Below are 24943 nucleotides of genomic sequence, written 5' to 3'. Positions count from 1 at the left end.
CATTCTCTTTTACTTTTATAAAATATTTTTTACTTGATTTACTTAACACCATTTAAAAATTAAATTAAAGGTTTCAGACCTACAATACAAACAAGAGGTTTATTAAACCAATATTTCCGATTAAGTAGTCTCAAAGGCTGATTTCCCATTTAATATTAGATTGCTTTGTTCGAGAAACAATATTTTTTATTAATGAAGCTAAACAGAACAAGATTATTCTTTGAACAAAAACAGCTCTGACTAATTTTAATTACACACACAACCAAATAACTGCAAAAAACAAACTCCTATCTCCTACAGGTATATTAATCTAATACATGTCATTTATCACGTTAAAATTGCAAGTATGCAATATGGTTCGATTGTAATCTTATCTATTAGTCACTTGAGGAAACGATCTATATCTTATCAGCATCTTGACTAACTTGTTATTGTCGATGACCAATCACGTACTGTCACAAATCGCAGCTGACATTTAACACTGCAACATTTGATCGCGACATCTTTGTAGTTACGTAACATAATGCAGCAGAAACGAATGACTGGCGCTTCTACAACTACATAGTAAGCAATAGCAAGTGAGTTCACGGTGGTAACATAGTAATGTACAAAGAATATAATATGGCTTGACACGCTGCCGCGTGTCTAGAGATGCATAGGTGATCGAAGTAGCGAATTCTACTTAGCGAATTCTTCAAGTCCTGTTTATCATTCCTGTTTCACTACATAATACTTGCCCTAAGAATAGCTGGATCGATCAGTCGATTACTAGATTCACTGGACAAGGGAAAAGGCACAACATTACGAAATTTATCTACATTTTCCGATTATCTGGCACGTCTGGTCCTGGGCTTGAGTAAAAGTATTTCACCATCTTATTCAAACAATTGCAAAGTAATTTTATTATGCTCGAAAAATATACACCAACTTTTAATATTTTAAATATCAAGTGCCATATTTCAATAAACCTTACGAAACGTGCACTAGTCTACGTCATATCGTACAGATTTTAATTTCCGCTAGTTCCTCTCCTTGCTTCAAATCGTAGGCAAAATTTTGAATCGAAGACACTCTGGCACATTTCCAATTATCTTTCGTAGTTGAAATTAAGAGGCAAATAAACAGTTTCGATGATTTCCTTCCTTTGCAAGCAAAAAGACAACGAAAAATTCAACCGTAAATTAACGTGAAAACTGTTTTATTTTATTGAGACAGACATTAAATTTGCTAAATCTTAAGGATAGCAGAAAAACAAATAAAATAGTGTGAATGAATTTGTTGTATTCATGACAATTCGAACATGCATAATTAATCCATGACCTATGTAATGTCTCATTTCTTTTTCATAATTCTGAAATTAAAATATCATGGCCATTTTACCTTTATTTTCATATATTAATCTTAATTCTTAATTATTACACGAATACGAGGTACTTTACAAGATAAAATCATGTAAATGAGAGGATTAACCACACGGATTTACGACATTAAAATGGTAGCTAAATGATTTGGTAGATATTTAACTAAAGAACGTTTGGTTTCTCTTTCATTGATACAAACTATACAAAAGCAATAGTTGCCTGTACCTGGGTCTTTACTCTACGCTGTTCCTGGGTCTAAATCGCAGCATCTTCACGTAAAAGATTGCACTATTAATTTTCAACATTTCTTTACTGGACTTTACATTATCGAAATCGTATCTATAAACAAATATAAGCGATACCAAAAAAAATGTATTTGGAAACTGTTCTTTTGAAGAAAACTTTACCATCGTAAGTAGTGTAGAATGTCGATATTTTTTTTTTTATTCAAGCTCATTAATTACTGAACTAGTAAAAACTTTCAGCGTTAATCATTTCCTCAATTATTTTTAGTTCAATGACCTACTTTTTACTGAATTAACTACGGCCCTCTTTTGTTTATGACTTCTCACAATTACAAATCAATGTAGCGATTAGTTGCGTGTAATACTATTACAACAATTATCACTGTCTTATTAAGAAAATTGCATCATTTTCATTCAACAACCTTCACAGAATGTATGCCATATGTATTGATTTTATATACTACTTACGCCACCTAGTACGTAGTAAAGAGATTAGAGTTCATTTAATAATCCATAGATGGCGTTATATTTTCAGCGACATCTATGTATGAAAGTAAAAGCTAAGTTTTTTCTTTCCGTATTGCAGCAAGTAGTGTTGGTCAAATGAAACAACATGTTGGAATAATATTTTAATGAAAATTCAACTAAACGTATAAATCTTATTTATACTTACAATAAACAGTAAAATGGATAAATATTTACATTTAGCTGGAGGAGCAATACGCATAATAGCTGGCCCCTCCAAAATTGCACTAACAAAAATATGGAAACCCACGATAAGGACTCCCTATCACTTGAATGCTGCTTGAGACTTATAAATAGGTATAACATCCATACAATTGTGTATATTTAAGGCATTATATCAAAAAGAAGGCATTCAGCCGAGTAAAAACGGGGTCCGGGGCACTTCGACACTTGCTTTAGGATTATGAATGGGGTTTGATGAAATTCAACATGATAATGATAATTTTATTCAATCTTCTTTATTCCTCTTTCCATAACAAGATTTATGATGAGGAATAAAGACAGGAATGTTCCATATAAAATGGAAATTTACGGAAGCCCTTTTGATAACAACTGGAACATTGCGAGTGCAGATTTTCATCAGTGACAAGCTCCTTAAAGTTATGACGTCATGATTTTAATGAAGGGTAAGTAAAGCGAAGATTGTCCTACGAAATAAAGTTGACAAAGTCTCATACAGCGATCAAGTGAAACAATATAACGAGTAAACATTGTATAAGTTAATTATTAAGATATAACGCAGTCTTAGTACGCCGTGGCCACTGGTCGCCCTTACCCTAGAGTCCTAGAGAGACCGCACGCTAGTGCTAATACTACGGCGCTACTACATACGTGTTCTACTCAACATCTAACCTGTATGTACTTGACTGTCGTTGTAGCTATTACTGAATGTTATTCACTAAATATTGCTTCCTTATAGCTCTGGATTACATACAGCCTCATCATTCTCATTGAGTTGGCATCTAGTCTTACCAGATACGGCTATTGTCTGCACATACTTATTGTGGTCATAAAATATTTTAAATGTTTTTGATACCCACGAAACAAATTCGAGATTTGTCGTCGCCGAGGGTATCTCAAAGTCATTGATCCAAAAAGGATTGTCTACTAAGTCAATCATTGTGGTAGTTCTTGAACACTTGTGTGTGAAACACACAATACATTTAATTCTTTAATTTATTTTACGTATCATTTACTAAGAAGAAATTTACTCTGCCTCTTAACCCAGACCTTACAATCGCTGTAAGATCTGAAGTGCTTATTCTAAAAGGTCAGCAGAGCTACAAATCGACGTCCATTACCATCTAATCTAACTACTTCTAATAAAATGACGCTACGAGTATTATGGAAGATAATGAAAGTGGCCTCGCCTACACGGAACGATAACAAGACGCTACTAACTAACCTAATCGACGATGCCTAGACTAGAACGTATGGAGGGACTAGAGAAAAAGGAGTAAATGGAAGAACTACAGCCGTTCACGATCTTGGCGAAATAATTGACAATACAGCACGAACAAATCACTAAATAATACTTGTTAACTAAAAAGACCTACAGAAACAATTGGCGATTACTACCATCACTAAAAATATAAAAAAGTAACACGATGACATTGATTAATCTATCTACTAGAAGACAAATGCACTGTTAATTACTATAAAAACATTATTATGAAAGATCAAATTTTAACAAACATGATTAACAATCTGTCAACAAACAACAAAGATCCGAATGATTAATATTTTAGAAAATTTTGGCATCGAGTGACGTGAAACGGCACATTAACTACTTGGAATCTAAAGGAGACTAACTATGTATGGCGGGACGGGAAGGGAGACAGTTTGGCGGCTATAGAGAGTCCAGGCGGGTCCGCTGCACCGCCAGCAACGCCGACTGCTGCTGCAAGCTCTTGCGAAGACCCTCCAATGTCTGCAGCACCTGGAGACAAAAGCCGTTTGAAATATTATTGTACTGATTGATTTCTGAATCGGATCTAAAAGAAGCTCCTTAATCGATGTCTAATACAACTGCTGCTAGAACTACGATGAAGTCGTACAATATTTAAACTAGTTACGGTATATTCCACAAATTTTATGTATCTTTTATGTAATCATGCATTTAAACAAAGGAATTGAATACACAACGATAAGAAGAAGAGAAAGATAGAAGTCATGCAGAAGACTAACCTCATCTCGAGCGTAAGCCTTCCTCTTGGGCGGCTCGGAGTGAGGTCTGTCGGTAGGTGAGGGGGGGTGCATCTGAACACGTGGGGCGACGGGGGGCGGGGGAGGGGCGGCGAGGGGGGAGCGCCTCGCGACGGGAGACAGTCTTCGCGGCGGCTCCGGGGAATTCGCGCGCATGAAGTTCGTGATATGTGTGCGCTCTGGACTTCTACGAGGGGCTTCCACCTGTGATCATACGTTGTAGTACAAAGTTATATCATTTTCCTTTCATGCCAAATTGGAAGCTTGGTTAAAATCCTACTCTATGTATCGAGGTTTCCATAAATCTGTATCCGTTTTCAGCCGTCAATTGATTCATTCGGCGATGAGACTTAGGCGGTTCAGCAAATCTCCAAAGGTCTTTGTTGTCCCAGTTATATTTTCTAATTCTTTCAGGAATAAAAGAGGGATAAAGTTAGATAAATAGAGGCAAAAAGATGCAGAGTTAACTAAGGCTAACATGCTATATATTAGCGTACTTAACACTTTTCAAATCCATTTTTGATAAAACGATGTTTACTGAATAATAATATATGTTATTTAGTACCTACTGATTACTTCTACATTTAAATTAGGTCTAAAACCTTAATAAACCTACTCCCAAAACTGTAGTTTATTGACTAAAATTTCTGTCTAAGAAGAAACTAAATAGACAACTAAATTAAAACTACACTGAACGCAGAAGTGTACTTTTAAAAACCTTCTGACCACGAAACTATGAACACTACATATAATTATTTTGAATAATAGAAATTATTCTTACCTCAGTGGCCCTCAGTTCTCTGACTCTCGGATTATGAGGAGGTTCCAGTGGTGCTCTGGAGACCGTCACTAGGAGTTTCTCAGCCTCCCTGATCAGCTCCCTATACTTCCTCTCGGCTTCTCTGTCAGCTTCTAGGAGTGGATCCCTCTCTCTCACAGGAGGGGCTGATGGCGCATGGTTACGACGACGCATCCGTGGTGGAGTTGCTCCTATAAAGACAGGTTTGCTTTATAAGTGTAAATTCATGATTCTGATTGAGGTTTTAGTAATTAATTCCCTTGCTTGTTAAGAAGATAAAACAGTTATATTTTAACTATCATGTTTCGTAAGTATGTACGTACACATATGAGTATAATATTACCTTTAACCTTCCTTCATAACTACCTTATATTTGTTTTGAAAAATATTTTGCACATTTTTTTATTTAACACTTCCGTACCAGAATTACACTTTTGGCAATTTCCAAACATGTAGCAGATATTTTTTAAAGCTGTCCTTCAAAAATATAATTATGGCATAAAATAATATTTTTGTGCCCAATTCAGTTACAAAACCAGTCAGGGTTTTGGTAAGACTTCCGCAATATTTTCAAGGTAATTCGCAAAATGTCATTAAAATTATGAATATGACATTAAATTATATTATTAATTTTGATGTTTCCTAACAGTTGCGAAACGAAAACGGATGCACATAATTTCGAGATAATATTCGTAAGTTTGATCCGTAGCCAGTTTAAAAAAATAACACATAGTAGTAGTAATCCGGTCATCTCATTTTTGTTTTTGATTATAGCAGGATTATATTATAGGTACCTAATCAAGGTCGAATTCCAAAAAACTTGACCTTCATTCATTCTTCAATACCTGATTTTCTCAAAAATATGCCTTTGCTAAACATGTTTTTTCGTGATGTTAATTTAAAACGATGAGTTAGACTTCAAATTGTTTTATTTCAAAGTGATACAAAATAGATATTTTATACAGTCCGCTGACCAAAACAGACAAGCAGCCGCAGCGACATAATATTTGCTTAAAATTTTCTAGACCTGAGATTGTGTGAAAGGGCCCGAGGTATCGCAACACAAGCCTACAGGTTACAAGTCTCTCAAAGGTTTGTTTTCAATTTCTTAATATTCATTGTTACAACGAAAATGGTCTTCCATTTACTTCTATTCAATACCTTTGAAGAGAAATAAATTATAACAGCTAACAATCTTACCTGCAGATCGTGGTGGACGTCGCGGCGGCCTCCTTCTCCTCGCCCTCCTGCGACCAGGCGACGCGGTATCATCATCGTCTTCATCACCTCCGTCCAGTCCCGTATCACCGTCCGAGTCTATGTCAGCGTCAGACAAGATGGCCGTCTCTCGTCCCCTCGCGCGCATCCCACGACATTCCTCGTCGCTGGAAGCGCCGCCGCGGTAGTATGGCGATCTGTGAGGCTCTGGAGATAAATGCGGCGAGAGATGTGGTGATCTGGAATTGTAAGATGCAAACAATTTAATGTTACAATCACTTTCCGAACTGCCAAATGAATACTTTCTTGACCCGGGATTCAAATACATATAATTTCTTTCCATTTCGGGAGTAGACCCTTGATTTGCAAAGAAACAGTAATGGAGAAATCATTATATCCATAATTCAATGGGCATCGTATTAAATAGTGAACTTAGGATCTTATAATAAGGAATATCTTAAACACAATGTTCTAAAGCATATAACCCATATAGAATAGGTGTGTGTCCACAAATGAACAGCTAAAGAGGTAAACATAATTGAATTATCATTTAGCTTCGCTTAGCAAACAGTCCCACTGACCCACTTTAGGCAAATAGCCGATGCTTAACTGAATTAATTCTGCATCACGGTAATCTAATTTGGTTGCAAACCACAACGATTAAAGGGTTTAAACAGTATATCTCTTTTTATCTCTTTAATTTTGTATAACGTTTAACATAAAGCGGATTAGATGTAACGGACCGAAAAGGAATAAGTATTAAAATGTCAGCTAGTAGGTATATGTCTATATTTATGGAGAAAGAAAACAAAAAATATCGTCGACCTCAAATAACTGAAAGAATAAAAACGATGTGTAAGCGAAATGGCATTTTTAATATTTGTAAGAAGTCCTACTCAAATATTAGATATGAAAGCGATATCCCATTGCTTAAAACGACAGGCGGACGGTTGACTCATGGCGAATCGCCCTATTGACATAAGGGCTTACCGAACCGACGCGAAAAGTAATATCGTATTACAAAAGACTTTTTCAACCTTGCGCATAAGTATTTGCTTAATCATTACTCGTAAACCTATTAAGTAATTTGCGTAGTAAGGAAATTACGAGCTTAACTGTTTCATTCATAAAAAGTAATTAGCCTTGAGACAACTGATTCATTTACCACTGATTTTAAGTAATTATTTACTGAAATGACATATTGCTTTTTCCGGGCCGATTAGACACCAACTAATCTATTAGTTTTACCCCATAAAGTCGAAGTAGACGCAATCGTCTTTGTCTTTTTAAAAAAAAGAAATGTACCTATTCAAACGCTTAATTAAAATGGTGATGTCCACGTTTTCTACTACAGCGAGTTTATTTCTCATGTAAAGCCTCTTATTGACCTAATTATCTAACTGAATGAAATGATTTGGTGATTCTTTCCAGAACTCACCTGGAGCCATACCTGACGTGAGAGTCCAGTGAGTAAGGTGAATGATGCAACGCTGGGGGGTTTGTCGGTGGACATTGCAGAGAATGTTGGTGAACAATGTGCTGTGGCCGCTTCCTGTTTGGAGACGTCGCGCCGAGCCACGGGTTGGTCCTGATCCGACATCTTGGCCGGGGTGATGGAGTTGCGCAGATCACTACTGGTACCACCGGTTCTGGAGCACAGCGACGGGAAGCCGCGCTTGAACGACGCTGGAAGCAGCAGAAATTTTGTTTTTCTTAACTATATTGTTTTAAATAAACAAATTAACGGTCTGTTTAGTAATGGATGGCTGTACTGTGTTGCATGTGCCACAGTGATCAAAGATCATATTTTTTATTTCGGTTTAGAAGTAATGTTTCCAGTCTTATCATTATTAAAATTAGTATGCTTTAAAAAACCCGTGTGATATACAACTTATTGTATAAAATTAAAAAAAAATAATTGTTTCTGTTCGTTTTAAATTGAATAAATATAAAATATGCGAAAGTTATCTTAAAAAGACCAGTACTTTAGAAATATATAACAGTCCTTTGTGACGACTACAAAGACCTTAATCGCACTCTAAAATAAGTACATTGTAACCTATAGCCGGTCCTATAAAAACAGACGTATGTAACCATACGACTCGTAACCACTGAAATGTAAAACAGGCCCATGTAAGCTTGCTGTACATAAATGACGATTACGATCAAGGTCATTGAAACAACGCCTGTTTACAATTTAACTGCAAATGGTCAGTATGGAAAAACTCAATAACGAATTGCAAACAATAATTTGCTATACCTTTTCAGTACATATTATTATAGTTTTGTAATTTAATTCCAGCACTTCTATTACGTACTTTTCAGCACTCGCATTACGTACTCTTTATCATTAATTTATCAATATATCTTTCATTTTCAAAAAATTGCGGTGTTATAATTTTAAGCTTGCTATACATTTACTATTTTCAGTACTTATAGTTTTGTACTAATTTTCAGCACTTTCTTTACTTAGTGTTCATTCCTTTTAATTGGTTTATGGTATCTTTCTTCATTTTCATTAAGTTCAGTATTGTGATTAAAAGCCTTCTATTAAGTAAGAAGACTAGTCAAAAATTGCGCTCGGTTCCCTGAACGGCAACCGGGCGCGGGTTCAAGTTAAACTTGTGGGTGTCAGCATAAGTGCTCTCACTTTACGATCACTGCGCACTATGCTCCCCAAGACAAGGAAGTAAGCTTGCCAACGCGGCCCCGCGTTTATATAAACTCGCCGGAGACAAACGATAGCGAGTTTTAATTTTTCTACTAACGCCATCTAGTTACGTTTTTGGAAACTTTTATGTAGAGTTCGCAAGTGTGCTGCAATTTTGTGAGAGAAAATGTAAAGAAGAAAATTACTGACGTGAATTTTTCAGCACGTATGCTAAGCTAAGTCTTACTCATAAAATAACGTTCGTCTCATTATTGGCATATGTATAATCTTGCCTTCATATACATGTAGAGCCCCTAATCTGATCTTGAAACTAGTATAATCATTGGGGACCATAACATAAATCAAATACTGATTGGCTTTCAACTAAAAGTAGATTATAGTAACTACCGGAAACGGTACGGTCAAATTTGATGTCAAATATAAGATATTGGAGAAGTAATCCGGCTCTATAAGAGAGAACAACTGAGCCGAACACGAGAAATAGGTCAGCCGAAGATTTCAACTCAGATGGGCAGCGTTCGAATACTGCGCAATATTTTCTCATCCGAAATACTTAAGGGTATTACAGCAAAAAAGTCTTCAAATAGTGGACCAACGAAACTGGGAAAACATGTCACTTAACTGTGCTCTAATAAGGAAAATTGTTCAACGAAAAATTTCGGTACAGTTTCCCTTAATAGACAAAACCAAGGCAATCAACGGCAAAGCGCATAAACTGAAGTTACTTTGCTGACAATAATTATTATAGATCTAAAAGAAATCATTAACTTCAGCTTCATAAAGGAGTATAAAAGGTAGGACAGCCTCTACATAAATTAATAAACTACAAAAAAAATTGCACACGATTGAATTCAGAACTCATCATAAAATAGATGATTCTGTCCACTGCATTCGCTCATTCAACCACACACTTTGGCATATAAAAAATAGAAACAAACAGGCAGCTCTATATTAAAAGAGATGTCGAGATGGCCTGTACTTTATATAGCCGGGTAAAGGTACCCCTCCAATTAGCACGGTCTAGTTAATTGATATTCCCGGCCGCGTACACGTGGGCTACTCGGTTTACTCTCGATATACGTGAACCTTATAGTACTTGAAACATGAAGAGTGTTTTCCTTAATTAAAAAAGAATATTGAAATAAAATCGATATTTTTGCCCTTGGGAGAAAGCAGTGTGCGGAGCGCTATATTTGGAAGGCCACAATTCAACTTTTTATTTTAATTAAAATATAAGTAGATTGGTGTTATCGTCAACGTAATTTCTAGCAACCTTACATACATAATATCATGCCTTTTTACTATTAAAAGTCAATAGCAATTTTATTCTTTACTTTATTATCTCACATAGTATAAATATTACCAGTGAGTATTTCTTCAAATAACAGGACTTCTACAATTTAATAACGCATAACAAAAGCACAGGTTTCCGAACATATTAAATTCTGCACACAAAACCTAAAAATCCAATAAGCTTCTCTACAAATAAAGTTAAGCGCTTTGAATCCTGTTACCAGCAAACTGTAGTTGGAATGTTCTGGAATAATTTTCAGTTAGTGTGCGGGACTAGGATCCTGCGGCGAAGCTGGGCAGAATTCCAAATTCTTTGTAAATGGCGGTAGGCTTGTAACGACTGTTGTTGAACCTTAAACCGACGATGTAAATTCACATGACAACCCCGGCTTAAAGTTATCTCTCAACCACCCAGGGACGCCGCGTCTAATGTAAATATGATCCTGTGCTTAACTCTTAAATTGAATTTGACCCAAATTCTGGTTAATAATTCTTTTGTAACGCTTTCCCGGTCTCTGGTCAGTAATGGCTTACTATTATTTTATGTTAATGTTCAGTTAAAGTTATGCACAGAGAAACTCTTCGCCCCTTTTCTTGAATATAAAATTATTATTGTTAACTTTTAAGAATATGATGTGGAACGGCTATAATATTTTCTTCATAATCTTACATAAATATTAACTATAATCATTGACTATATTACAACGTTCTGAGATTACATTATGGCTTACGTCCTTCTAACGCGTGTTTAATAACCGCGAATATTAATGTTTACTTTGGTAAAATGTAAGGAGCCTATCCCCTTGTTTACGCTGCTACTCAAACTCTCATTTCTATGAGTCGCGGCTGCTGGGTAATCGCCATCAGAAAGTACTTTATGGTAAACATACCTTAGCTGGCTCATGGTAAAGATGTGTGGTCGGAGGCGCGGGCGGCGGCGGCGGAGCGACGAGCGGAGCGGCGAGTGGAGCGGGCGGCGCTCCGGGCGACGTGCCATCAGTGGAATACCCAGTGCTGTATGCGCTTTCAGGTGAACTCAAATGCGGTGGAGGCAGCGGCCCAGTGGTGGTCGTTGCCGCCGTTTGCCTCGCCTGCTTCTGCTTACGTTTCTTCGCCCGCCCCAACTGCGCTTCCATCCATGACTTGAGCCGCGCGCCCAGCATGCCGGCGACGGCACCTGTATTACGTAAATGACAATCATTCTATTCTTGCACGCTCACACAATGCTCGCTACATAAATACATTATTTCTTTAGATCATAGACTCGTATCCAATACGCTCAAGTCACGAACACGTTATTTATCGAATCATAAACAAGGATTAGGTAAAATTTGCATAACCATTGTTTTGCGAAAAGGAAAGCTCGTGATGTAAACACATTCGGCACAAACGAAAGATCTTACAGACATACTTAAGGTTTCTTTATGCTTTGATGATTACGAGGAAAATATTTACGTTTGCGACACTCGAACAAAGGGTTTTAGGAAAATGCTCGAGTAAAACAATTGCTCCCCCAGAATTCTGCTCCACATTTTCCTGTCATCAAAACCCACGCTTTGAAGTAAACAAAAGTAGTGATATAAAATGTTTTATCGTGTCGACGTCGTTTCATTGCAGAGAAAAGGCCGTTAACGGGGAACCACAATACGCGTCTGGGTGCCAGCCCTCGTTGTGTCATATTTCAACAAAGTCTAGCGATGGTCGTAAAAAAGGGCGCAGTCGACACCCTCTTCATTTCCATCAATAGCGCATCTTATAAAAAAGAAAGGTTTGTGTCTATTATCCATTGTCACGTCACTTTTAATCAAACCGCTAGAAGAATAAAGCCAAAGATATTGGAAATGGAAAAGCCTCAAATATCACGGGACAAACCAAACCGATCAAAGATAACCGAATACATAAACTTGAAACGAAAAAATACTATATCTTTTTTATATATAGTCTTAAACTAATAATAAAATATAATTTCGTAGCCTACAACTGAACAGTTTTATGGCTTTTTATATTTTTCTATAGCCCACTCAAATCCGTATTTCATAAAGTACTTTCATTGTATCGATGCGAGCGATATCGACAACATTCGCGAAAACATGCCTGACCCTCTCACTCTGCTACTTCGATAGCAATCAATCATCAATATCCTTCATTCAAAAACCTATTACTCACTTCTGCGCGCCTAGTACATCGACACGTGAACTTAACTAACGTTTCGCCACCCCAGCCCCTAGCCTGTGAAGCGAACGGCCGGATAAAAGACGAATGGAGGACTTATCCAGTTTAGTGGAGGGTGTAAACTTACGAGATTTAGCTAATATTAGCAATCCATTACGGACCGCAGTTGGAAAGTTTATTTAACTATCCGCACTTGAATATAACGATCGCTGATGGAATATTGATTGAACCTCTTCACGATACACCGATTAAATGGAAAGGGATTTGTGTTAAAGGAGTTCTACGGAATAATGTTCAGCTGTATTTGATTAGAATAAAAAAAAGATAAAAGATAAAAAGTTTTATTTCCAGAAAAAGTACAAAGTTACATAAGATTAACAATAGGTCCCAAACTAGGCTAGGCCTGTATCTTGGGCACCTGTACACAAATAAACTGTCAAAATAAAATAAAAATCATTATCAGAAGTATGTTATGTAAACTTAAGAATAAACAAAATAAAACGCTACAGCAGGTATTTCGTCAAGGTAAGTATAGTATACATTATTAATACACTGTGTGTGTGTGTGTGTGTGTGTGTGTGTGTGTGTGTGTGTGTGTGTGTGTGTGTGTGTGTGTGTGTGCGTGCGTGCGTGTGCGTGCTTGTGTGTGTGCGTGTGTGTGTGTGTGTGTGTGTGTGTGTGTTTGTGTGTGTGTGTGTGTGTGCGCGTGTGTGCGTGCATGTTCGTGTGCTCTATTTAATTACAGTTACAAAATCTTCCGCGTCATCGTACGATGTTTGTAGTAGGTTGGATTTCAGTTCATTTCTTGCTTTAGGTCTTTCAAAATTATGAATGTTGAATTTCGTTTTCTGTTTGTTATATACATGTGTGTGAAGAAAGTTTGGTAACCTTTGTGCGAAAGAGGAGTGTACGGGAACTGGTGGTATTTTGTTTGTGCGACTGTTTGGCGTGAAGTCTATGAGCCTTGTCAATAACTTTAGGTGTGTTTGACATGAAACTTTGAATATATATAATTTGCGTACGCTTAGGATATCAGCTTCGATGTAGAGATGATGGGTGGGGTACCGGTAGGGTTTATGATGCATTACTTTCAATACTACGCGCTGGGCCCTTTCTAGGGGTAGCATGAATGATTTGGCTGCTCCACCCCAGACTCCTATGCAATATGACAAAATTGACTGACAGAGAGCTATGTACACTAGTTTAATTGTTTGCAGAGATGAGCATTCTCTCAGCAATTTCATCACATATATTATTTTCCTAATGCGTTTGGTTAACCCTTCTATGTGTTGTTTAAATGAGAGATGTTCGTCAATAATTACACCCAGGTATTTAATACTGTCAACTCTTTCTATCTCCTCGCATGAACACGTTAGCCTAACTGAAACGTGAGCTGTGCATGCCTCTGTATGTCATTTTACAGTAAGACCCGGTAATTTGGTGGCTAGGGTTTTGCGAAAGATGATATGTTTCGTTTTTTTAATATTTAATGTAAGTAGGTTTGAGTCAAGCCAAGTAGCTACCTTGTGCATACCCAGTCGTGCTTTGGAGTAGACATCATCCCAGGTTGAGCCATTAAATATGATGGCCGTGTCGTCAGCGTAACAAATTAAATCAGCGTTATTGATAGAGGTTCTAAGGATGCTATCCATGTAAATGGTGAAAAGGGTTGGCCCTAAAATACTACCTTGTGGCACTCCGAAACATACGTTTTGTTCCTCACTAAAGTTATTATTTATCCTTACACACTGCCTTCGATTAGTGAGATAACTTTGAAACCAACTAAGTGGTATCCCCCGAAATCCTATTGACTCCATTTTGCTGAGAAGGATTGAGCTTGAGACTGTATCGAATGCTTTGGCAAGGTCTATAAAAATACCTAGGCAACGACGACCGTTGTCTACATGTCCGGACACAATATTAGTGAGTAGCTCCACGGCGTGTTCTGTGCTTCTACCCCGGCGAAACCCGTACTGTCTATCGGATAGTAGGGATTTGTTTTCTAAGTAGTCTATGACGCGTCTATTAATTACTTTCTCAAGAATTTTAGAGAGTGTGTTCAGCAAAGAAATAGGTCTATAATTGTCAGGACAGTCCTTAGGGCCAGCTTTATGAATGGGTGTAACGGATGCTAATTTCCATTTTTCTGGAAAAACTCCGGTGGTCATGCTTAAGTTGAAGATGAATGTGAGAGGGTCTAGAATTGAAAGTTTTATATATTTGATGAGACGAACATTGTAACCATCCGGTCCCGGGGCACTGTCATTTTTGAGATTGCTTATAATTGATCCGATTTCGTTAGCGTCTGTTGGCGCAAAGAACATGGACTCTTTAACATTTATACTCTTGTCAACCCTGGCAGCGAGCGCTTCTTCGGTAGTGTTTAATCTTTTGAGGATTGTGTTTGAGAGATTCTTTCCAACGGTTGCAAAGTGATTGTTACAGTAGTTAAGAGAATTTTGAATAGTGTTTTGAGTGTTTAGGAGTTCATGTGAGTGACTTTTTTTACGTGACATATGAGTGATATTCTTGATGGATTCCCAGAGTTTTTTGGGGTTGTTCTGATTGTCTTGCAGCATTTCACTGTTGTAGTTGTTTTTAACTTTACGAAGTAGTTCAGAGAAAAAATTTCTATATCTTATATAGGATACCTTAAAAATCTCGTTGTCAGGGTTCCTTTTCACCTGCAGATGCAGTTTGTCACGAAACCGCATACATTTTAAAAGTCCTGGGGTAATCCACGGTTTCATAATGTTATTTTTGCGGCCACAGATAATAGTTTTTGAGTTTTTGGATATTGCCGAGTTAAGTATGTAGTTAAAGTTGTTTAACGCGTCATCTACATTTTCGCAGGAGGAAACAGGGGACCAGTTGATATTATCTAAGTCGTTTTTCAGCTGTTCAAGATCGGTTTTTACAAATGATGTCCTATTTTTGTGTGTTATGGCCTTGTCGGTGGTGTTAAGACCTACCATAACAGCATCGTGGTCGGAGATGGCACATTTAGCAACCACACCGACTACAGTTCCCTTGCACCGAACAAATGCGTGGTCTAGACAAGAGCTACCAACTACGATTATGCGCGAGATCGCATTTAAGATACGAAGATAGATGGTATATTCAGTTTGATACTGGAATTTATTTTAATTTGATTGTAGTAAGATTTTAGCATTGCAATTCAAATTGACCTCTGTTTTTATTTACTGTGTGAATATTCCAATGTCAGTAAATTCCCCCATGACATCAGGATTATATGAGGGGCTGAAGTCGTTTTTTATACTTAGCTTGATTGAAGATACGTATTGATTGGTTCTATATCCTGTTATTTATTATACTACCGGACAGTTTAAATGAACGGATTAAAGAATCTGAATTTAAAAGAAATTTATTTCAAGCTTACGGAAAATACACTGATTAATGATTTAACTTTAGATAATCATATAATCTGGACGAACATGATAATAATTGCATTTTCACTAGAATATTTGGAGTAATAATTGACTTTAACACCACTCAAAATACCTTAAAAAGCAGCGCTTCTTAATCCCACTAACCAAGGAAAAGTAAACAGAAACGTTTATACTTCATTAATTACAAACATTAACCTATAAACGACAGAAACTGTTTGTCCACTTCCACACACTTGTAGGATCCAATAAAACTGGCAATAACACGTCCAAAATCCGTCACCAATAAGACGTTTTACGATTCCACAGCAAAGTAACGAATCGAAAGCAAACTAATAAATTGTGGCCTCGGGACAAAGTATCCGACTTCACCGCAGATCCAGGCCCTCTCGTGCCGAGACAACTTAAACAAATGCGAAGCGCCGGCGAAGGGAATTGCCTTATCAATAAAACTGTCACCGTATACATGTAAATAGTACCCAAAAGAAAACCCTTTAGTTCCGTGCGACCACAAACTTATCTAAAAGTATCCTTTTTCTATCGTATTGCAGATATTGCGGTAAACTTATTTTTGATCAGTAGTTTTCACCGTTTATCTTTCTGCGTCGTCCTTCTGGGTCATAAACCTATCCTAAAGGGGATCTCGCATAATGTACAGTCGAAGCTTTTATCTGGCCAACCCTCTTTATCTGAGTAGGAAATTGATAGGTGCCGTGAATAGATCCTATTAGTTCCACTACTAATTCCAACATCACCGAAATGACGCAACGATCCTTAACCTTCCAGAATTTTCAATAACATACCATTATCGCGACACAAACGAATCAAAAGCGACATTGACGTCATTCAACGAACCTGTACTAAATTGGAATACCGTCAATGTCGATCAAAACATAGCTGAATGGATGTTACGTTAAAGTAACCCATAGTTATTGGAAATTGAACGAGACTCGACGTCTATTGTGGCCCGAAATACAATCGTAATGGAACTGAAATATAAGTAAAACACATCACAACCGATAAGAGGGGGAACTCTATATTGTGATGGGAAAAAGTTCCAATATAGCACATAGTGTAGATGTATTATGTGGCACACATTCGGAACAACTTCGTATTGTATTTGTGTAACCTACAAGTGTTTGTTCAGATTGTATACGGTAGTGTTTGTGGTTTATGTGGAGGCACGCGCGATCTAGGGAATTCTATCCTGCGAATAACATATTCATATACACGTACACTTGATGCAGTGTATACGGGCTGATAGAGCGATAACGTACGTGTGTGCTTGTCCGGCAGACAAACGGCTGGACGATACTGACCCGTAGAACGGAACTAGTAAACAATGTGTTACTACTGAAACTGACATGACATCTGATAAGGCATCAACAATACGAAACAATGTACAATGGTCAATTTTGACAGTTAGTACCGATAAAGGATGGCTCTAATCCTGTAATAGTGAATAAGCCATTTTAGTAGGCTCACTTAAATCTATAAGTATTATTTTGATGAAAGGAAATGACGATAAATCATTTACGATTGCTGTTTTTTTACAAGCTTTCTTTTTACACGCAGTCTAGCTAAGCCTATATTGAAAACGACGCAATACTAAGTATACAAACAAAAGCAAAATTACCTTATCTAGTAAACAAACGACGATCTCAAAACCAGCATCTGCACTGGTTTTCGAATTGATTAGTGGAGCTACTTAACTCCGTCCGGTTCTGCACTAACTCATTCAAATGAGAATCGTTCTTTATACACTTCAAAGCGAATCAGGATTATAATGAAACAGAACAAACATTATACTTGAAGACTTATGACGTACATCTTATATTGGGCTGCGATTTGAGATGCAGACATCCATACAAATTGTTGTTTTAAAACTATACAAATACGTATGATTAATGACTGCATAACATCATGTACGCATGCTTGTCACGCAATTCTACTGAATGAATTTTGATTAAATTTGAAGCACAGCTAATAATTCATAACCCAAATTAACACACGAAATACTTGCGGAAATCTTTATACACGCAGGAAGTCGCGGGATCAGTCACAATATTTAATAAACTTCCCTAATTAAATAAATAAAATGAGAACCTTAAATGTATCAGTGAAATTCGAACGTTTATAGTCATGCCTAACACTCTGCTTAATACATTAATGTTACAAAATGACAACCACAAAAGCTAATTTACCATTACTCAAATTTAAAAGCACACAAAATAAAAAGGATTAAACGATTCTTTTATTTCTGTAAACATGATAATCACGTAGCGTATTCAAAGCCTAGGAAATTAAACAACAAAGCCTCCGTACCTTTCGCGACACAAAAATAAAGGCGTCTTTCCTGACGAGCTTAATTAGACAATCAAATATTCATTTATTCCGAGCATCCCTGATAAAGCCCGGAGTAACAATAGCAAGGTACTCTTGCAAGACCTTACGGATCATTTAAAAATATTTTTACCCTGTTTAGCTATTAGCCCTTACTGCCAGATTTAAAAATATACGAAGGTTTTTGTTGAGTGATGAATACGAAATGATTAATCGTTCGGCAACGGAAGGAAATTCAATTTGAGATGTAATTACATAATCGAAGGATATTATTACGGTTTTCTTTTACGATTTTTATACGCTATTTTTTTTTGCTTTTGTTGGAGAACTAATTTATAAACTCGACTCTCTTTACATGTAAATGTGTAACATATGGCGTTGCTCATTTAACAAATTATATTATGTAACACAATATATGTATAATACGTTAATACAAAGTATCATTAATAAATTATCCTATTCCTTCAATTTTCAAACAATACAAACGAGACTAATTAAACCGTCTAAATAATTAACTCGTTAAAATGAATCCCAACAAACTTTTCTTTCACGTTACACGACTAATGGATTTCGGTACAGCGAACTACTCTATTTTGGGTTGGAAAACTTATAATTGATTTCTGATTGTACGTAATACGAACTCTTTCCACGTATTTATGTGTTCATATCACGCACATATAGGTACGCTTGCAGTTTCTATTGACATAAAAACCGTAGGAAGGTAAGCACAATAGGCCGTAAATTATTTACTTATTGCAATTCATTTTTAGATAAGAAGAGTTATTACTGATTTTAATTTCGAGGTGAGAATTCCTAACTTTTAAGCAGTCTTTCTAGGAGTAATATTCCTTAGTTAGTTTAACTCCGTATTGCTACGTATTTTAAAATATTATAAATAGATGTTATAGTTAAGAAGGCGATGGAATCGGATCTCAAATATAGGCTGTGTATATATCTACTGTAATATACCTACCTATTTGGAACCGTGCCTAATTGGTGATGAACGGTATTAGCGGAATACCAGTATTATTGTTAGTACCTCAGTATTAGTATATCCTTTTGAGGAAATGGAGACGTAATCCTTAATGAAAATGTTTGATAAACTATTTATTGTTGAGTGTTATATCTGCTACGATTCTGTACAGTATCGTTCTCGTATCTCATAACGAGATACTCGAAACAATATCAAAGTTAATACAATTCGACGGAACATCAATAATCTCGCTAAGGCGCTACGAGTCTACGGCGTAGCAGATTAATTGACGTCCTCCTTCAGACATCTCCACCTTACCCTAATTTTCTTATGAAGAATATTTTCTTAAACAAATTACACAGTTTTATACCAGACTAAAGTCTTTGTTCCCCTCGAGCTGTCGTAATTGCGTTAATCTTTACATCAATCATGTAATTATGAAGGCAAACGTAGAAGGCATGATTTGTCTTTCCATTTTCGTAGCGGGTGTATAGAGTTTCTGTGTTTGTATTACGGACTATTGTTGGAGCTAAGTGGCTGTATTCAGAGTATTGTGAGCAGAGACTCGTAATTAACTATTAATTTGAAATTAATTGCGTTATGTGAAAGCATGTGGTTAACCTATTATGAGGCTTAAATATGGAGCAATGATCTACAACGTTATTTAAGTTTATGTTTCTAAATATTACCTAAACAAACTTTATCGTCGGTTTAATAGCTACAAGCTCGCAAATGCACTTGCGGTAACATTTAGATAATGTGGTCACTGTCCCAGATATCTAAGTAGAAAGCAAAATATAATCCTTTGTATTATAAAACAAGTTTACTTATTTATTCCATTGCTGTTTTTGTATAAAATGTACACGTCAGGTTTTGGTTTACACGAGCAAACTAATTAACATGATGTTATTAGTTGCTCTGTAATAAGATGTCAATGTCAACGATAATTGGATATTGTACACAACTATTAACAAGTACGTCTGTAATTTACTAAGCCGTCTTAAACACGAAATTGCGTTCAAAATTTACGACCCAACGTAAAATTCACACACGACACACCAATTCAAGAACTTTAAAAAGAGTTGGCAACTAAAAACCCGACAGCTAGCCGGTCTCGGGCTAATTGCGGGCCGCTTTCAACCCGCGTCTCAGAGCCTCACGGAATTGTAGACAAACTAAAAAGGAACTAAAAAGACTGAAAGGCTGCAGCGCGAGTAGCGAGCACGCCAGACGACCGGCAATTGTTTCACGGATACACCACGCCGCTCTCGGTTTAAATGAACAGCCTACAAGACATGCACTCACGTATTGTATGTTACACGCGCTAATTACTGATACCGTTTAATTGTTGATTATACTAAAAGGTTACGTTCTGTGGTAATTGCTATTGCTTGGGTAAGATGCAGGTTTATACAAGTACGTAAGGCTGATATTCGGTTTAAGTTAATTGATATTAGGTACTCACTGTTTTAATTTTTTAGAGATCTTGGTAATTTACTTTTTAAAATTCGGTGATAAAATTAATTTTGATTGTAATCTGACTAATACGCCTGATATTAACTGTAATGGACACTCTCTGAGCAAAAGATAACTCTTAAGTAACCACGATAAATGATAACAATATTTATGACTTGTAAAAACCTGTAGACTTATCCTTACGCGTCTGGAACAAACACGTCTTTCGTCAATGAAAACTCACGCCAACACCCATTTTTATTCGAAATGTGACTGTGGATCACAGAGTATTTACACTCTGAGTTTATTTAAAAATACACAATCAAAATCCACGTGCAAAAACCACAGAACTAGAAACAAAACACTCGTGAAATGCACAAGAATGAATGACGTTCAAGGGTCTCGCTGTACATTCAAAACAAAACGTTTTAATCAGAATTGTGAACAACCCTTCAGCAGAGGGCTCACTTGGAAGCCTCTCACAGGGGCAGTGGGCTATCGAACGAACCGCTCATTTGTTACAGTGCGTCGGGAAGGCACTGCCGGCTGAATATGGATTCACGTGCGGGAATCATCGTTTCCGCTTGACAGTTTTTGAATTAAAAACATCACGAAACTTAATAAAAACCTGTACAAATGATGTAATAATGTGAATATTGGTACTTACAGGGGCGCGCGGTTGTAAATAGATGTTGTGTGGAGGCGCCGGGTAGTGCCGGGACGCATGCCGGGCGTGATGCGGCGACGCGCGGCTGCCGCCGACTGACGCACGCACGCGCGCCGCCCGCGCCCGCCCAGCCGCCACGCGCCACGCTCCTACCCGCTACGATGCTACGGAGGGCGCGTTTGCACCGTTCAGGAAGCTACACTTTAATTCGAGGGTGATTCCTGCCCTGTGAATTAATTTGGCTCGCTTGTAATGATTTTGAGGAAAATCGCAATTTATTCGTCTAACGAATAACAAGTCAAATCTGGCCACTTTGATCTAGTACTTTTATGGTATTTACGAAATAATGTACCCTTTGAAGTTTGTTCGCAAATATGTTTCGGTGTAAGGGAGGTCGGTGGGTCGTAGCTCAAATTCTCGTGGCGGCTATTACGTTAATGTTCGGGGGTAGATTTGAACAATAAAAATAAACATTTACCCGCCGCCCACAGGGACGACAAAACTCCTAAACGACACAACTTTGTTATTCATGTAACGATATTAAAAACAGCAGATTCCCGCCGACCTCTAGTTAGTCAAAGTCATAAATTACTCAGGAGCCCGTCGAATTTGTGTACTTTTGAATGAAGTTGTAAAGAACACTTAGTTTTGAAGTATAAATAAGTGAGTAATTGGTGAAGTGTGTGCTGGGTGCCGGCACACTGCCGCGTCTTGCAGGATTATTAATTTAGCGTGCGCGCTAGACAGGTGGCGGGTTGAAAGGAAAGGGCTCGTAAGGAGGTACACGTGTATTTGCAGTAGGTAGGTTGTGTAAACAAGCGTGCTAAGATACCCCTACACAATCTACACTGTATTGTATAGCTGTGTTATTGTATATCTGCGACGACTAACTGCCGCTCCACTGTGGACCGGATTGTTTACACGTACGTGATAATGAAAACACTGTATTGCTATTACATGAAATTTTCCACTATGTTGGTAAAAATGTACACCTTTTGTACTAAATTTAATTTTCTTTTGAAAGTGAATAATTGAATTAGTAATGATGGCATAAAAATTATATTATTATATATATATATATTTTTTATATTTCTCTCTAACTAGACAACTGATTACTGCCCAATCGTTCCAATCAATCATGGAAAAAGTATAAGTGTATTACTTCCGGAGAGTTTTAAGTAGCTACAAAGCTTTGTACGAATTGTTCAGCGTTTGGAATCTCGGCACAAGTTTCCCTTTGCCTTAAAGGCCAGCATCGTTAGGATACCTGCGTGCCTGAAACTTTTCACAATGTTTTAGGAAGTCAACTCACACTTCTCAACTCAAGCGGTGAAATATCTTTAAATCAGGACAAACTTTGTTAGGAATATTAAACTGCTTTCCCTTTTTAAGGTTCAGCAGAAATAGAGGTACGAAGTAAGGTTGAATTAGGTTAGGCACTTGTAAAAGAAATAATTAGAGTATGTATTTTAAATTACTAACTATAGATGCAAACTCTATAAAGAGTATTCTACAAGATTACTCCTGATATTCTTAAGAAATTAAATCAGATAATACAATAGTCAGTATCAATAACGAGTTTCATTCACCGTACATAACCGCTGATCTGTCGGTAGATGAGCTCTACATAACTTATGAGCAATAAGTATACAGCACAATTGTATTCTGTGAAGAGATCCCTCTACGGCAGAGCCGCGCTATTGTACCGTCTATTCAGTTCGATGGTGCATTATTAAGTACATCTTCTACTTTACTGAGCCTGGCTGGCGATATTTTATATTCTGTGGAAAATAAAAACTATGAATTTTAGAGAAGCAATTTATTCTGTATTATAAATTTTTTGTGCAATTATATTATTGAATTAAAATGGGCATTTTAAGCTAAACACATTATTAATATACTTTATTTGTTAATAATATATGACAACACGCCACTGCAAGAGAGTAAGAGATTGCTACGAACTTTACAATGTAAATATCTATAATTTTTGTTTTAGACATCTCAGCATATAAACATATCTTGTCTAGTTAAATAAAATAGGAATAAAAGTGAGATAAAATAGAATATACAAACATCCAAACAAGAATAGTTTTTCAATAAGATTTTCCTTAATACTAGTCGTTATTGGTTACGATGAAAGCTAAAGAAAATCCTCTTTTACTAATGGTGCAATTTAGAAATCCAACGAAGTTAATTGCCCAATAGTTAATTACCCGTTTCATCAAATGCCTTTTTTCTTTATACCAAAATAAAACGATACGCTCGCCATTGTTGTAAAAGCAGTTTAAATTAAATTCATATTTTCTAAAAAAGACATGTGGGAACCCCACGGCCGCTTGTAAAATATTTACAGACGCAAACATTTTTTATTAAACACGTGTTTTCTTCACCCGGAACAAACAACTGGGGATAAAACCACATAAATATGTATAGTTCCTATAACATTACAATATTGTTACGGAGATTTTTCTGCGCGTAGTTACATATTTAAACGTTTTTTTAGGAAACAAATAGGTATCACCTTTACGCTAAAAAAAAGTCTAGGTGTAAGTGTTTATTATTTTCCATACCAAATATCCCCTTTAAACTATTTTTTATTCAAAACGTACAGTTCATTCTCGGCTTTCGTCTAAGTTACACACCCTACCTATTAAATACCTACCTACTCAGTAGTTACGTCGCGGGTATAAAAATGCCATTTATGTACCTACGTTCACAAGGAAGCGGAAACTACGGAAGTATTTGTACAGGTTTTACCACTTCAAATAAAACATCAGCTATTCCTTGCTGTTTCTCGTATCTCCTATACATACAGATGATCCCTTGTTATTCGCGATTCGCGACCAATGATGTTTACGATGCATAATATATTTTGTTATTCGTATGATACTGGTATGATACGCATTCTCAATTTTTCATATTTCATTCTACTTATAGCATACCTACCTACTGCTTATGTGATATGCCGCTCTTAGTACGAACGACATTTATTTATGTAAATAAATAATATTATATACTTATACTCATACCACCAGACAGTAAACTTTATAACCAATAAAATATACCAGTCCTTTTGTATCAGACATAAATTCCAACAAAAATTAATGGATTTGCGGGAGAGAAGACGAAGAAAAACCGTCAATGTAGTTCGTTGTTTGAGCCAAATGGTAAAAAAAGAAACCGTCGTACGACTCACAGAAAAAGTTTTTATGCCAAAGTTTTTAGAGAAAAAAATATAGGCTGAGCAGAGTGAAGAATGCTATAGCCAGCATAGTCAAACTACGCTTGTAGAAATTAAAATTTTAAATATCTAACTAGATATAATGTTCAGCGAATTACTACCCGCTGTCTACTTCACTACCCATTGATTAGCTAGCAAACTAGTAGATACATACTTAGTTAATAGAAACAAAAACTATCCAGCACCGTAGTAATTATCCAAATATAGTTACTTAATTAAACCGCGTCCCCGCTTACCTTCGACTTCGATTCTTCAACACCCACTCAGTCTTTCCGGTTGTATAGTCTGTGGTCGCCATCTCAAGATGACAATGATGTCAATGAACATTGAATGGTTAAGCGAATGATATTTATACAGATATCATTCAC

At 36.7% G+C, this 24943-nt stretch overlaps 1 protein-coding gene and 1 non-coding gene across 4 annotated transcripts; both read right to left on the bottom strand.

The window, feature by feature from the left end:
• Window positions 1–2238: 2238 nt before the first annotated feature.
• On the bottom strand, window positions 2239–24907 carry LOC142972662 (uncharacterized). Of its 3 annotated transcripts, none has more exons than XM_076113955.1 (8): window positions 24812–24907; window positions 21335–21560; window positions 11208–11494; window positions 7792–8039; window positions 6336–6592; window positions 5118–5326; window positions 4319–4540; window positions 2239–4070 (listed from the first exon to the last, which is right to left on the bottom strand). In XM_076113955.1, the coding sequence occupies exons 3-8, from the start codon at window positions 11478–11480 to the stop codon at window positions 3981–3983; spliced, it is 1299 nt and encodes a 432-aa protein (XP_075970070.1). In that variant the 5' UTR covers window positions 11481–11494; window positions 21335–21560; window positions 24812–24907; the 3' UTR covers window positions 2239–3980. The 3 variants fall into 3 exon arrangements, with proteins under 3 accessions (XP_075970070.1, XP_075970076.1, XP_075970084.1); XM_076113961.1 differs by having other exon boundaries at window positions 7804–8039; XM_076113969.1 differs by lacking the exon at window positions 4319–4540.
• LOC142977624 (U4atac minor spliceosomal RNA) lies at window positions 8917–9045 on the bottom strand. Its single transcript, XR_012959714.1, has one exon. It is a non-coding gene; the product is annotated as a U4atac minor spliceosomal RNA (small nuclear RNA).
• Window positions 24908–24943: the final 36 nt, after the last annotated feature.

The sequence above is a fragment of the Anticarsia gemmatalis genome, chromosome 1, assembly GCF_050436995.1.
Source record: "Anticarsia gemmatalis isolate Benzon Research Colony breed Stoneville strain chromosome 1, ilAntGemm2 primary, whole genome shotgun sequence".
Classification (NCBI taxonomy): domain Eukaryota; kingdom Metazoa; phylum Arthropoda; class Insecta; order Lepidoptera; family Erebidae; genus Anticarsia; species Anticarsia gemmatalis.
The sequence above is the reverse complement of the archived record's forward strand: the minus strand, read 5'-3'. Positions and strand labels throughout refer to the sequence as shown.